This window comes from Rhinoderma darwinii, chromosome 10 (genome assembly GCF_050947455.1).
Source record: "Rhinoderma darwinii isolate aRhiDar2 chromosome 10, aRhiDar2.hap1, whole genome shotgun sequence".
In the NCBI taxonomy this organism is placed as follows: Eukaryota; Metazoa; Chordata; class Amphibia; order Anura; family Rhinodermatidae; genus Rhinoderma; species Rhinoderma darwinii.
The window spans coordinates 1,349,626-1,365,919 of NC_134696.1; the positions used below are offsets into that span (position 1 = coordinate 1,349,626).

At 51.0% G+C, this 16,294-nt stretch overlaps 1 protein-coding gene across 1 annotated transcript in view; it reads left to right on the forward strand.

Moving 5' to 3' along the window:
- The first annotated feature begins 5,632 nt into the window (after positions 1–5,632).
- Positions 5,633–16,294, forward strand: part of ADAMTS8 (ADAM metallopeptidase with thrombospondin type 1 motif 8) — a 47,894-nt gene continuing 37,232 nt past the window's right edge. Inside the window, exon 1 of the mRNA XM_075839101.1 lies at positions 5,633–7,198. Within this exon, the coding sequence (XP_075695216.1) occupies positions 6,413–7,198 (786 nt within the window). The 5' untranslated portion in view covers positions 5,633–6,412. The remainder of the gene's footprint in view (positions 7,199–16,294) is intronic.

A 16,294-nucleotide genomic window follows, 5' to 3' on the forward strand; every position in this document is an offset into this window, starting at 1 on the left:
CCTGGAAATATCGTAATAATTCTTATTAATAGGACCCGATTCCGATATTCTTCAGGCGTTGTACGGTTCCCATGGCACCTGTAGCACCCAGTGTGCAGGAGCGTCTCCCCATGCCCGATGTCAGGTCAGGCGGGAGATAACAAGCGGACGTACATTATAACTAACGTTTATTTGCAGCCTTCACTTGTTTTATGTTTAGCTTTTACTCCGTGCTACCTGGAAACCATCAACAAGTAGGATTCCTGCTGTTGTTGGATCCCATCATGGATCTCATTGTGTTTGTAAAAATCACCAGGGTACTGGGCTCGCTGACTGTCGGACACTTGAAGCTCATTAACAATCATGCCAACTGTTGAGAAGTGACGTCAGGGCAATCCTGTAAAGCGTGGCATGAGGCGGCGCACGCAGCAAAACACGCACATGTTCTTATGTTATGCCCACCTATTTATTCAGACACGCCCCCAACCTACGGCACGAGTGGTACACATGACACCCTTCATCACACTCCAAAGACCCCCAAACAAAATCAGACCCATTCAAATAAATAAATAAGACTTTGTTTTCCCCATTCACTAACAGCAAGTAGAGATCTTGAAATGGCGAGGAATTTAGACACATCAAGGATGAAGAGGGTGATTTGTGGATACAATTTACTGGACGTGACCCAAATTCACGAGTCTGGCCGATGGACGTCTGAGAACCTCGTACAATTCTAAAATGTGGCGCCAAATCAATAAAATGTCCACATCTTCCTGCATTGCTGCCCGGTCTGACCCGGCGTACGATGCCGATTATAAACGATACATCACAAAAGTCAAATCTGTCGGATGTGAAAAAAAATGGTGGCCGGACGCGATAAATCTGCCGCACCTGCTGGTTATCAGCCCCAGAACCCCCCGAGGGCGCTCTTATTATTGTGCCCCAAATTATAGGAGGAAGATCCAGGGATTCCTTGTTTCTTGTGCTTGGTTTCCGCTACTTGGGGTGTAATTGAGTGTAAAGAGTAACGTGTGTACTGCGCTACCACCTGTGAAGAATCCAGGCACGCACCATGACGTAACACACAGCTCCGAGCGCTGCACACAGCGTCAGCTCTGATATATATGGGATGTGCGGCTCAGGCTCACGGTCATGTAGGGGTTACTGTAGAAGTGACTGGGATACATTGATGTGAAGTACAGCCGGGGTCACACTTTACAGTTCGCTGCAGGTTTTTACATTGGACTTTCTTTCCTATCTCACCGGCGGCAGAAACTTCACAAACCACAGGTAAAAACTGCCTCGGAAACCTGCAGCAAATACACGTCATGTGACCGGCGGTTAATAATATCGTCACGTCAAAGAGCAATGTGAAGCCATGAGCGCAGGTTGTATGAGTTTCCTCACCTGTCACAGGTACAAGACGATGGTCCTGCAGTAAAGAAATACCTCTGTATAAGCCGCCTGGTTAGTTCCCGACCCCTGATGGCGGCGGCGGCGCTATACTAAGAGCGATCACTTTCCACGTCTTTCTGCAGCAACAATACGAGACCGTGGCCCGGGTTTCTGGACTCTGTTCTGGCCCAATTGTGAGACTTGAGATGGAAGATCAGGGGGGAAACCGCAGGGGCTCGTCCACACGTAGCGAAATTGTGGACGGAAAATACGCCGCGGAATAAAGCAAAGTGGGTGAGATGTAACAAATCCCCTCCACGCGCCGCGGAACATTCCGAGCAGAAAGTCACCTGCGACACGTGTTTTACCGTCATGTCCATTCCTGCGGCAGAAAGTGACTGAATTGCTGCGTTTTTCAGAGGAGACGTCACCGTCCCCCAACACTGAGAAAAACGCCGCAAAATACGCACCGTTTTCTGCTGTAAAAAGGCTGGAAATGGTGCGGTTTTTCCTGCTCGTTTCTGCGGAATTGCTCCAGAAATCTTCTGCGGTAATTCCGTTCCGTGTGGACGAGCCCTAAGATGTGATTGTTTCCAGGTTATTGGTGGAAACAGTCCTGGCAGGTGATGGGTTAAGGACACCTTCACACGTAGCGGATTTTTTGCAGCATTTCTATGTTGAAAAGGGTGAAATGCGCCGTGATATCCAGATCAGAATGAACATGATGTCAAATCTGCAGCGGGATCTGAGGTCCGTGTGGAGAACGTTCATCAGCATGTGGATGAAAAGGTTAAAATGTCACGCACTTCCCTGCGCCCGTCTCCTGCGGCGCGTCTCCTGCCCCCGTCTCCTGCGGCGCGTCTCCTGCCCCCGTCTGCTGCGCGTCTCCTGCGGCGCGTCTCCTGCCCCCGTCTCCTGCGGCGCGTCTCCTGCCCCCGTCTTCTGCTGCCCGTCTCCTGCAGCGCGTCTCCTGCCCCTGTCTCCTGCGGCGCGTCTCCTGCGGCGCGTCTCCTGCCCCCGTCTCCTGCGGCGCGTCTCCTGCCCCCGTCTCCTGCGGCCCGTCTCCTGCCCCCGTCTTCTGCTGTGCGTCTCCTGCGGCGCGTCTCCTGCCCCCGTCTTCTGCTGCGCGTCTCCTGCCCCCGTCTTCTGCTGCGCGTCTCCTGCGGCGCGTCTCCTGCCCCCGTCTCCTGCGGCGCGTCTCCTGCCCCCGTCTCCTGCGGCGCGTCTCCTGCCCCCGTCTCCTGCGGCGTGTCTCCTGCCCCCGTCTCCTGCGGCGCGTCTCCTGCTCCCGTCTCCTGCGGTGCGTCTCCTGCCCCCGTCTCCTGCGGCACGTCTCCTGCCCCCGTCTCCTGCGGCCCGTCTCCTGCCCCCGTCTTCTGCTGTGCGCCTCCTGCGGCGCGTCTCCTGCCCCCGTCTTCTGCTGCGCGTCTCCTGCCCCCGTCTTCTGCTGCGCGTCTCCTGCGGCGCGTCTCCTGCCCCCGTCTCCTGCGGCGCGTCTCCTGCCCCCGTCTCCTGCGGCGCGTCTCCTGCCCCCGTCTCCTGCGGCGCGTCTCCTGCCCCCGTCTCCTGCGGCGCGTCTCCTGCCCCGTCTTCTGGTGTGCGTCTCCTGCGGTGCGTCTCCTGCCCCCGTCTTCTGCTGCGCGTCTCCTGCCCCCGTCTTCTGCTGCGCGTCTCCTGCGGCGCGTCTCCTGCCCCCGTCTCCTGCGGCGCGTCTCCTGCCCCCGTCTCCTGCGGCGCGTCTCCTGCCCCCGTCTTCTGCTGTGCGTCTCCTGCCCCCGTCTCCTGCGGCGCGTCTCCTGCCCCCGTCTTCTGCTGTGCGTCTCCTGCGGCGCGTCTCCTGCTCCCGTCTTCTGCTGTGCGTCTCCTGCGGCGCGTCTCCTGCCCCCGTCTTCTGCTGCGCGTCTCCTGCCCCCGTCTTCTGCTGCCCGTCTCCTGCGGCGCGTCTCCTGCCCCCGTCTCCTGCGGCGCGTCTCCTGCCCCCGTCTCCTGCGGCGCGTCTCCTGCCCCCGTCTCCTGCGGCGCGTCTCCTGCCCCCGTCTCCTGCGGCGCGTCTCCTGCCCCCGTTTCCTGCGGCGCGTCTCCTGCCCCCGTCTTCTGCTGTGCGTCTCCTGCGGCGCGTCTCCTGCCCCCGTCTTCTGCTGCACGTCTCCTGCGGCGCGTCTCCTGCCCCCGTCTCCTGCGGCGCGTCTCCTGCCCCCGTCTCCTGCGGCGCGTCTCCTGCCCCCGTCTTCTGCTGTGCGTCTCCTGCCCCCGTCTCCTGCGGCGCGTCTCCTGCCCCCGTCTTCTGCTGTGCGTCTCCTGCGGCGCGTCTCCTGCCCCCGTCTTCTGCTGCGCGTCTCCTGCCCCCGTCTTCTGCTGCGTGTCTCCTGCCCACAGATCCGGATGTAAAACCTACAACAAATCGGCCCCGTGCGCAGGGGCTTCAGGGCTTGTCCACACATGAGGGGTTTGCAGCAGACAATCCGCTGAGGTGCAGATTTTGCGGCGTTTTGTGTGATGGAGACATTTCCTCTGAAAAACGCAGGAAACGCGTCCACTTTCCGCAGGAATAATTGAAAAGCCGCGAAACTAAAATGACGCACCGCAGCTGATTTTCTGGACTGATTATTTTCCGCAGCGCGTGCATGACATTTGTTAATCTCACGCACTTTGCTGCAATTTCGGACAGAAAATACGCAGAAAATCCGTTACGTGTGGACGAGCGCTTATTGTCTTTGGAGCTGGAAATGATGTCCCAACTTATCAGCCTCTGAATGTAGAAGTCCCCGCGCTGCCCCCGGTCCCGACCCCGTGGCCGAGAACCTACAACTGGACCCTCAGGTTTGTAGCACTGAATCAGCGGGCGCCTTTACTATAGATTTACTCCAGACCAGAATCTCCAGTGTGAACAGCGGTCTAATAGAAGAGCAATTATTACCTAACCCAGTGTAACGGAGCTGCCAGTGCTGATGTCACCCGGAGGCAAGGGACCGGCACCCCCGACCCCCCAGTTAATTGTTCATTGTCATTGAGACTACTCCGGCCGATGCTTCTCTTTAATGTTCTTGATTAGCGACATTAACCCTTCATGTGTCACTAAATGCTTCTCTACCTGTAGGGAACAGACGTGCCTGATCACGGAGGAGACACACGGGGCGCACACCTTGCACGGCTCCAGTTCACTATTTGTCATTAACCCTCTGCTGCTGAGACGGGCGGTTACCTGGCAGGTAGGACCTCACCCCAGCACCCACACCTCACCCATAGGGCACGCTCACAGCTTATCGGGACCTGACAGGGCAGAGAAAGAGTTAAGTGGCACAGGGAGCCTCTCTTTTTTGCTTCCATGTCTCCCCTCCTTCTCCTGTATGACAAGGAGGAGACGAGGGAGGGACGGAGGAGCTAAAGATCAAAAATAAACCTCTGGGGGGTGGAGGGAGCTCAGGGTGTATATATACCGGGACCTCTCCCCAGCTCTGCTGCTTCTACTACTAGGAATACAAGGAAAGGAAGACAGGAGATCACACACCTCTGCCCCCCACTCCTATCAGACCACCGCTGTCTGGGGGCGCAGTCCAGGCGAGACCCCCTCACATCTCTCCAGTCCAGGCGAGACCCCCTCACATCTCTCCAGTCCAGGCGAGACCCCCTCACATCTCTCCAGTCCAGGCGAGACCCCCTCACATCTCTCCAGTCCGGACGAGACCCCCTCACATCTCTCCAGTCCAGACGAGACCCCCTCACATCTCTCCAGTCCGGACGAGAACCCCTCACATCTCTCCAGTCCGGACGAGACCCCCTCACATCTCTCCAGTCCGGACGAGACCCCCTCACATCTCTCCAGTCCAGGCGAGACCCCCTCAAATCTCTCCAGTCCAGGCGATACACCCTCACATCTCTCCAGTCCAGAAGAGACCCCCTCACATCTCTCCAGACAAGACCCCCTCAAATCTCTCCAGTCCGGACGAGACCCCCTCACATCTCTCCAGTCCAGGCGAGACCCCCTCAAATCTCTCCAGTCCAGGCGATACACCCTCACATCTCTCCAGTCCAGAAGAGACCCCCTCACATCTCTCCAGACAAGACCCCCTCAAATCTCTCCAGTCCGGACGAGACCCCCCTCACATCTCTCCGGTCCAGACGAGACCCCCTCACATCTCTCCAGTCCAGAAGAGACCCCCTCACATCTCACCAGTCCAGACGAGACCCCCTCACATCTCTCCAGACGAGACCCCCTCACATCTCTCCAGTCCACACGAGACCTCCTCACATCTCTCCAGTCCAGAAGAGACCCCCTCACATCTCTCCAGTCCAGAAGAGACCCCCTCACATCTCTCCAGTCTGGACGAGACCCCCTCACGTCTCTCCAGTCCTGACGAGACCCCCTCACATCTCTCCAGTCCTGACGAGACCCCCTCACATCTCTCCAGTCCAGACGAGACCCCCTCACATCTATCCAGACCAGACGAGACCCCCTCACATCTCTCCAGTCCAGACGAGACCCCCTCACATCTCTCCAGTCCAGACGAGACCCCCTCACATCTCTCCAGTCCAGACGAGACCCCCTCACATCTCTCCAGTCCAGACGAGACCCCCTCACATCTCTCCAGTCCAGACGAGACCCCCTTACATCTCTCCAGACGAGACCCCCTCACATCTCTCCAGTCCAGACGAGACCCCCTCACATCTCTCCAGTCCAGACGAGACCCCCTCACATCTCTCCAGTCCAGGCGAGACCCCCTCACATCTCTCCAGTCCAGGCGAGACCCCCTCACATCTCTCCAGTCCAAGCGAGACCCCCTCACATCTCTCCAGTCCAGCTTGTGATGGGGACGCTGCAGTCATATATTCTGCATGCGGCTCCAGGTTTCATTTGTAAATGATTCACATGTGCAGACGTTTTCGCTGGCACATCCTCTCTCCTCGGGACGCAGCAGCTTCCATGCTCATTTATTGCACAATCCGCATAGTTTCATGCTCTTTTCTCCGTTGACCATCTTGCCGTCCTCCCCGTTTGCAGCCACTCACCTGTCAGGCTGATACACAGGACGTTCTGGCCATGGCCGTCTTGTGTCTCCAGGGATCCGGGGTGATTTTGGCCGTTTGGTTTCTTAGCAGCCACTCATTGCCCCATGGAGAAGTGACAACCCCAGAACTTCTTCCTGCTCCTGATGGGAAGGTGACCTTGAGGTTCGCTGCTCTAGGTGAGCAGATGTCATTCCATCTATCTCCGGATGATGAGTTCCTTGTCCCAGGTCTTCACATCAGACACTTAGGAGAGGACAGTATTGAGGAGGAAGGGACAACCGGCCTGAGGAACTGCTTCTACTCCAGCCAAGAGCCATTAGCTGCCTTCAGTGTGTGTCAGGGGATTCAGGGGGCTTTCCTGAAAGGATGGGAGAGCTTCGTTATTCAGCCCATGAAGGAATGGACGGCTGATGGGACACTTGGTCAGCACCTTGTAATAAAAGCTCAAAGATGGGGCAAGAAAACTGACGACCACAACAAATCTGTCACCTCTAAACAGAGGCAACAGGACAGAAGTAGAGGAGAGGAGGGTCCGGCAGAGGGACAGGACAGAAGAAGAGGAGCGGAGGGTCCGGCAGAGGGGGAGGACAGAAGAAGAGGAGCGGAGGGTCCGGCAGAGGGACAGGACAGGGCAGAGGCCGGGAGGCTGCAGAACACCCCGCAGTTATCTGCCAACGCCTGGAGAAGAGAACTTTCCTTACCAGATGTTAACGATCAGCCCGGCCGGCACAGAAGGTTTGTGTCTGAAGAACGCTTCGTGGAAATTTTGTTGGTGGCCGACGTCTCCATGGTCCAGTTCTATGGTGAGGATTTAAAGGTATGAACACATATTCTCCAATTTTGAGCAGCATTTCAGCTAAAATGTACATAGAAAGTTGAGGACTTTTCAGACTCAGGTCCAGGGTGCGCACCGTCCATATATTACTGGACAGTCCATAGGGGACTTTTTTCTAGTTTCTGTAAAAACAGATGAATCCGTCTGTGTTTTGGTTTTTAAAGCTGGAGGAGCATGAACAGATTATTGGGATTGTAATTATTATCATTTTACAGTTGACAGTATATGCAGCTATTGTGTTTATATCACCTATAGACAGATATCACTGTTCTCACCTATAGACAGATATCACTGTTCTCACCTATAGACAGATATCACTATTCTCACATATAGACCGATATCACTATTCTCACCTATAGACCGATATCACTGTTCTCACCTATAGACCGATATCACTGTTCTCACCTATAGACCGATATCACTATTCTCACCTATAGACCGATGTCACTGTTCTCACCTATAGACAGATATCACTGTTCTCACCTATAGACAGATATCACTGTTCTCACCTATAGACAGATATCACTATTCTCACCTATAGACCGATGTCACTGTTCTCACCTATAGACAGATATCACTGTTCTCACCTATAGACAGATATCACTGTTCTCACCTATAGACAGATATCACTATTCTCACATATAGACCAATATCACTGTTCTCACCTATAGACCGATATCACTGTTCTCACCTATAGACCAATATCACTGTTCTCATCTATAGACCGATATCACTGTTCTCACCTGTAGACCGATATCACTGTTCTCACCTATAGACTGATATCACTATTCTCACCTGTAGACCGATATCACTGTTCTCACCTATAGACCGATATCAATGTTCTCACCTATAGACCGATATCACTGTTCTCACCTATAGACTGATATCACTATTCTCACCTGTAGACCGATATCACTGTTCTCGCCTATAGACCGATATCACTACTCTCACCTGTAGACCGATATCACTGTTCTCACCTTAAGAACCGATATCACTGTTCTCACCTATAGACCGATATCACTATTCTCACCTATAGACCGATATCACTGTTCTCACCTATAGACCGATATCACTGTTCTCACCTTAAGAACCGATATCACTGTTCTCACCTTAAGAACCGATATCACTGTTCTCACCTATAGACCGATATCACTGTTCTCACCCATAGACCGATATCACTGTTCTCACCTGTACACTGATATCACTGTTCTCACCCATAGACCGATATCACTATTCTCACCCATAGAACGATATCACTGTTCTCACCTATAGACTGATATCACTGTTCTCACCTGTAGACCGATATCACTATTCTCACCCATAGACCGATATCACTGTTCTCACCTGTACACTGATATCACTGTTCTCACCTGTAGACTGATATCACTGTTCTCACCTATAGACCGATATCACTATTCTCACCTATAGACCAATATCACTATTCTCACCTATAGACCGATATCACTATTCTCACCTATAGACCAATATCACTATTCTCACCTATAGACCGATATCCCTGTTCTCACCCATAGACCGATATCACTATTCTCACCTATAGACCGATATCACTGTTCTCACCTGTAGACCAATATCACTGTTCTCACCTATAGACCGATATCACTGTTCTCACCTATAGCCAGATATCACTGTTCTCACCCATAGACCGATATCACTGTTCTCACCTATAGACCGATATCATAGACCGATATCACTGTTCTCACCTATAGACCGATATCACTGTTCTCGCCTATAGACCAATATCACTGTTCTCACCTATAGACAGATATCACTGTTCTCACCTATAGACAGATATCACTGTTCTCACCTATAGACAGATATCACTGTTCTCACCTATAGACCGATATCACTGTTCTCACCCATAGACCAATATCACTGTTCTCACCTATAGACCGATATCACTGTTCTCACCTATAGACCGATATCACTGTTCTCACCTGTAGACCGATATCACTGTTCTCACCTATAGACTGATATCACTGTTCTCACCTATAGACCGATATCACTATTCTCACCTATAGACCGATATCACTGTTCTCACCTATAGACCGATATCACTGTTCTCACCTATAGACCGATACCACTGTTCTCACCCATAGACCAATATCACTGTTCTCACCTATAGACAGATATCACTGTTCTCACCTATAGACAGATGTCACTGTTCTCACCTATAGACCGATATCACTGTTCTCACCCATAGACCAATATCACTGTTCTCACCTATAGACCGATATCACTGTTCTCACCTATAGACCGATATCACTGTTCTCACCTGTAGACCGATATCACTGTTCTCACCTATAGACTGATATCACTGTTCTCACCTATAGACCGATATCACTATTCTCACCTATAGACCGATATCACTGTTCTCACCTATAGACCGATATCACTGTTCTCACCTGTAGATCGATATCACCGTTCTCACTTATAGACCGATATCACTATTCTCACCCATAGACCGATATCACTACTCTCACCTATAGACCGATATCACTGTTCTCACCTATAGACCGATATCACTGTTCTCACCTATAGACCGATATCACTGTTCTCACTTATAGACCGATATCACTATTCTCACCCATAGACCGATATCACTACTCTCACCTATAGACCGATATCACTGTTCTCACCTATAGACCGATATCACTGTTCTCACCCATAGACCAATATCACTGTTCTCACCTATAGACAGATATCACTGTTCTCACCTATAGACCGATATCACTGTTCTCACCCATAGACCAATATCACTGTTCTCACCTATAGACCGATATCACTGTTCTCACCTATAGACCGATATAATTGTTCTCACTTGTAGACCGATGTCACTGTTCTCACCTATAGACTGATATCACTGTTCTCACCTATAGACCGATATCACTACTCTCACCTATAGACTGATATCACTGTTCTGATCTATAGACCGATATCACTGTTCTCACCTATAGACCGATATCACTGTTCTCACCCATAGACCAATATCACTGTTCTCACCTATAGACCGATATCACTGTTCTCACCTATAGACCGATATCACTGTTCTCACCTGTAGACCGATATCACTGTTCTCACCTATAGACTGATATCACTGTTCTCACCTATAGACCGATATCACTATTCTCACCTATAGACCGATATCACTGTTCTCACCTATAGACCGATATCACTGTTCTCACCTGTAGATCGATATCACTGTTCTCACTTATAGACCGATATCACTATTCTCACCCATAGACCGATATCACTACTCTCACCTATAGACCGATATCACTGTTCTCACCTATAGACCGATATCACTGTTCTCACCTATAGACCGATATCACTGTTCTCACTTATAGACCGATATTACTATTCTCACCCATAGACCGATATCACTACTCTCACCTATAGACCGATATCACTGTTCTCACCTATAGACCGATATCACTGTTCTCACCCATAGACCAATATCACTGTTCTCACCTATAGACAGATATCACTGTTCTCACCTATAGACAGATATCACTGTTCTCACCTATAGACCGATATCACTGTTCTCACCCATAGACCAATATCACTGTTCTCACCTATAGACCGATATCACTGTTCTCACCTATAGACCGATATCATTGTTCTCACTTGTAGACCGATGTCACTGTTCTCACCTATAGACTGATATCACTGTTCTCACCTATAGACCGATATCACTGTTCTCACCTATAGACAGATATCACTGTTCTCACCTATAGACCGATATCACTGTTCTCACCCATAGACCAATATCACTGTTCTCACCTATAGACAGATATCACTGTTCTCACCTATAGACAGATATCACTGTTCTCACCTATAGACCGATATCACTGTTCTCACCCATAGACCAATATCACTGTTCTCACCTATAGACCGATATCACTGTTCTCACCTATAGACCGATATCATTGTTCTCACTTGTAGACTGATGTCACTGTTCTCACCTATAGACTGATATCACTGTTCTCACCTATAGACCGATATCACTACTCTCACCTATAGACTGATATCACTGTTCTGATCTATAGACCGATATCACTGTTCTCACCTATAGACCGATATCACTGTTCTCACCTATAGACCGATATCACTGTTCTCACCTATAGACCGGTATCACTTGTCGTCTTTATCATTTATGATGGTTTTATCCATAATTTCTCCATAAAATATGTTGGCTGTCTGTGATTTTTGAATAAGTTATGCAGAAAAATAGAATATGAGGTTGGTAACACTGCTCCACTCACATCTAGAGCTGCAATATAAGATATAACACAAGATCAATGCAGGGTAAAGCAAAGGGTTAACGACAGGTAGAGTCGCTCTGTAAAATGTTGTTGTAGTGGAGACACGAGGAACGCCGGCCGTAACCAGAGCAGCAGCAGGTGCCCCGCGCTTTACGCCATTATTAGCGATGATCCTGTGGGGGAAGGGATCAGTGTATGGGCCCCAGTGACTAGGGAAGACCAAAGGGCCCTCAAAGCAGATAAGCAGTGACATAAAATCAGGCTCCAGCGACAAATCTCATTAATAAATGATCACATCGATCCTACAATCATTGTATGCAGCCGTGTGTGTCGGCACGCGACGTCATGTCATATTTTACTAGGCTGCTCCCTGTGTGTATAGAATTGTGTCCTGGCCCTTTAAAATGTACTCCTGAGTGTGCAGAAAGTGCTGTAGGACCTGCATTTAAGGATCCATTCAGACGTTGCGGTGGAGGTGCGGTCCAAACGTCATCCAAAAACCGCATGCGTTTTTACCGCGATTTAATGCGTTTGCCTTTTTTACTGCAACCACATGTAAAAACGTACCAAATCGCAGTAAAAACGCATGCAATTGTTCGAAGCGGTTTTTCAATGCACTTATAACCGCATCACAACTTCTGAATGAACCCTTATAACCCGCACATTTATCTCATATGTTCTCCTTCTGACTTTCTGGTGGCACAATGTGTCATCTCGCTGCTGACCTCTCGTATGGACGTGCAGGTGTAAATGTACAGAGACCCCAGAACCACGGGGCCGGGGGCAGAGTATATTAGTCATACAGAGAGAAGGAAGAGTCAGCGGATCCCCTTCATTTTTGCGGGATTGTCTAGACTGGATACAATTGGAACAAACCCTCAGCTGCGAGAGGTATTGGGTCTGTATAGGTTTTCAGCCCCTAAATATAAACAATAATTCACAAAAGATGAAAATGAAACTTGCGTCACTCACCCGCTTAGTAGTTTTATTGTCGGGAACGTGATGTTCATCAGATGGGAACCCAGATCTCCAACCGATGGACGTACTGCGTTTCTTGACGTTTCCTCGGGGTCTTCTGGGGGGCTGCCATCTCGGTTCCAATCTCTTCATGAACAAAAACGGGTAAACAGGTGAGCGCCACGAGTTAAATACCTTCTTTCAGAATATACGGACAAGCAAAACACGTATGAAGCACGGCGCGCCGACCACGTTCCTCTACCGGTACTTGAGGGGGGGTTCACAAATTGCGGATTTGCTGCAGATTTTCAGTGTGGAGTCCGTGCTAATAATCTGCAGCAATTTACAGATTCAAAACCCCCTCCACATGTAACGGAAAACTCAGCACGTAACCGAGGGCAATCGCCAGATGTTCTGATCCGCAGCACGTCAATTCTGTCGCAAATTTTCATTGCGGATTTCACCCTTTGAAATGTTTCGGGTAAAATCTTGACTCGTAATCTATGAAACACATGCAGATTTTGTCGCAGATTTTTTTGTGAAATCCACAATGGAAAAAGCTTACAGCATGTTGCCTGAAGGTTCCAATTCACTGAGAGCAAGCAGAGATCTGGAAAATGGCGACTAATTGAAACTAAAGTCTACTAGAAAGTTGCAGAACTTTTCATTATATTAGGATTAAACTTTATTTACATGAAAGCAGAAAATTCCTTTAACAAAGAACTAAAAACCTCTAGGAGTAGACGAGACGCGCTAGGCCTCATGCACACGACCGTAGTGGTGTGAACAGCCCGTGATTGGCGGCTCGGATGGTCTTTGTGTGTCACCGGCGGCCACACGCAAATCACAGGCCGTGCACATTGCTGTGTACATTCATTTCAACGAGACTGGAACGCAAAATGCGGCCGTAATAAGACGTGTCCGTTCTTTTTGAGGTTCGGGCTCTCGGGCAATGCACAGGAAACCACGGTCGTGTGCATGGGCCCATAGAAATGAATGGGACCACAATTAATTCACCCGCAAATTTGCAGGGGGAATTGCGGCCGCAAATATACGTTCCTGTGAATGGGGCCTTAGTCCTCCTGCACACGCTGCAGATTTTGTTTCCGAAATCCATTCACAAAAGAAACAACCGCGTTCAGATGAATAGAACAGAGTGTGACTGCACCGAGTGAACTGACGGGGGGATGAGGTGAGGGGCGTCCTCTGCTCTCTTCCGGACCCCTGTAACACATTGCAGCGTCTCTCGGTCCTGACATCGCTGCCTGCACCTGTAATCCCCTCTGGACTGGCGGAGCTTGTGCTGCTTCACTTCATGTGGTTGGGGTCAATGATGCACCTCACACGGCAGTTAGTAAGGAGAGAAGACGTCCCTCTCACACAGGGAGCTGCTCCATCCATGACAGCGCAGGCTGAGTGGGGTAGTAGTAGTCTAGAGCAGCTGAGCGGGGTAGTAGTCTAGAGCAGCTGGGCGGGGTAGTAGTCTAGAGCAGCTGAGCGGGGTAGTAGTCTAGAGCAGCTGGGCGGGGTAGTAGTCTAGAGTTGCAGAGCTTGGTAGTAGTCTAGAGCAGCTGAGCAGGGTAGTAGTCTAGAGCAGCTGGGCGGGGTAGTAGTCTAGAGCAGCCGAGCGGGGTAGTAGTCTAGAGCAACTGAGCGGGGTAGTAGTCTAGAGCAGCTGGGCGGGGTAGTAGTCTAGAGCAGCTGAGTGGGGTAGTAGTCTAGAGCAGCTGGGCGGGGTAGTAGTCTAGAGCAGCCAAGCGGGGTAGTAGTCTAGAGCAACTGAGCGGGGTAGTAGTCTAGAGCAGCTGGGCGGGGTAGTAGTCTAGAGCAGCTGAGTGGGGTAGTAGTCTAGAGCAGCTGGGCGGGGTAGTAGTCTAGAGTAGCAGAGCGGGGTAGTAGTCTAGAGCAGCTCAGCGGGGTAGTAGTCTGGAGCAGCTGGGTGGGGTAGTAGTCTAGAGCAGCTGAGTGGGGTAGTAGTCTAGAGCAGCTGAGTGGGGTAGTAGTCTAGAGCAGCCGGGTGGGGTAGTAGTCTAGAGCAGCTGAGTGGGGTAGTAGTCTAGAGCATCTGAGTGGGGTAGTAGTCTAGAGCAGCCGGGTGGGGTAGTAGTCTAGAGCAGCCGAGCGGGGTAGTAGTCTAGAGCAGCTGGGCAGGGTAGTAGTCTAGAGCAACTGAGTGGGGTAGTAGTCTAGAGCAGCTCAGTGGGGTAGTAGTCTAGAGCAGCTGAGCGGGGTAGTAGTCTAGAGCAGCTGGGCGGGGTAGTAGTCTAGAGCAGCAGAGCGGGGTAGTAGTCCAGAGCAGCTGAGCTGGGTAGTAGTCTAGAGCAGCTGGGTGGGGTAGTAGTCGAGAGCAGCCGAGCGGGGTAGTAGTCTAGAGCAGCTGAGTGGGGTAGTAGTCTAGAGCAGCTGAGTGGGGTAGTAGTCTAGAGCAGCTGAGTGGGGTAGTAGTCTAGAGCAGCTGGGCAGGGTAGTAGTCTAGAGCAGCTGAGTGGGGTAGTAGTCTAGAGCAGCTGAGCGGGGTAGTAGTCTAGAGCAGCTGGGCGGGGTAATAGTCTAGAGCAGCAGAGCGGGGTAGTAGTCTAGAGCAGCTGAGCGGGGTAGTAGTCTAGAGCAGCTGGGCGGGGTAGTAGTCTAGAGCAGCTGAGTGGGGTAGTAGTCTAGAGCAGCAGAGTGGGGTAGTAGTCTAGAGCAGCTGAGCGGGGTAGTAGTCTAGAGCAGCTGGGCGGGGTAGTAGTCTAGAGCAGCTGGGTGGGGTAGTAGTCTAGAGCAGCTGGGTGGGGTAGTAGTCTAGAGCAGCTGGGCGGGGTAGTAGTCCATATTCACTCCAGCAGTACCACGCTACTCTTATACAATTAAGTAAATGATACGCTGAAATACATGGAACATTTTGCTCCTGGTCCCTGCGGTTACACGGCGGTGAGTCCGCTGGGTGTGATTATACATATAGATTATAGTTATAATCAGCAATGCTCGGGGGCGGAGCTGTGACAACCTGCCGCACCATTTCATCCTATACAGCGGTTGTCACCATTAATACATGAAATGTCTGTGTACAGAAGCTCCATGTGTTGTGGGTTGTACATGATTTTGGGATCCCGGGCTTTTCGGCCTGTTATATCTCATTTACAGCCGTTACTGGGGGGACAAGTACTTGGTGGACGTGTTTATTGCCCCTGAGCGTTGCCCGGGGGCCCCTGGCCGAGCGTTATCACCATTAAAGCCCCGTGTAAAAAAGATTTGTCATCGCAGATCACTCCACAAAATTGGCTTCCAAAAGTTTCCTTTAATCCCATAACAAAGCCCCCAGTGAGGAGCTCGGCCGTCCTTTATGGCGTCCCACCCCCTACCTGTGCGGCTATAGTTTCAGAGTCAGGCGGTTCCCAGACACAGAGGTCCGGCCGCCCCAGAAGGCTCCTTTATTTCCAGGTCCCCCCTCCCTCTTCCTATTGCAGCTCTGTGGGAAATGTATAGAAAGGCCGGTGGGTGGCGAGGTGGTCAAAGATGGGGCTTAACTCCATCACTGCTGGACGAATGTGCAAAAGTCCCAAAAAATGGAGACGTCCTGTTGAACAATAACCGGGATAAAGGATCAGAGCGGCAGCGATCAGCGGAGGACACGGGACAGGCTCTGTATATTGCGGAGCTCCATGTCATATAGGGCTCCAGAGACTGTCCCTGCTGCACACAATCCCCCTCCTCCAGTAGATTAGTCATATCATTAATGCCACGTTTCTATATTCCACGGGTTTTGTGGGACGTCCATTAAAAAGTGGATTTTTCAACCAATATCCGGGAGTAGATTGATTTCTTCCTGCGTCTTCCTCCTCGCAGATCTTATATA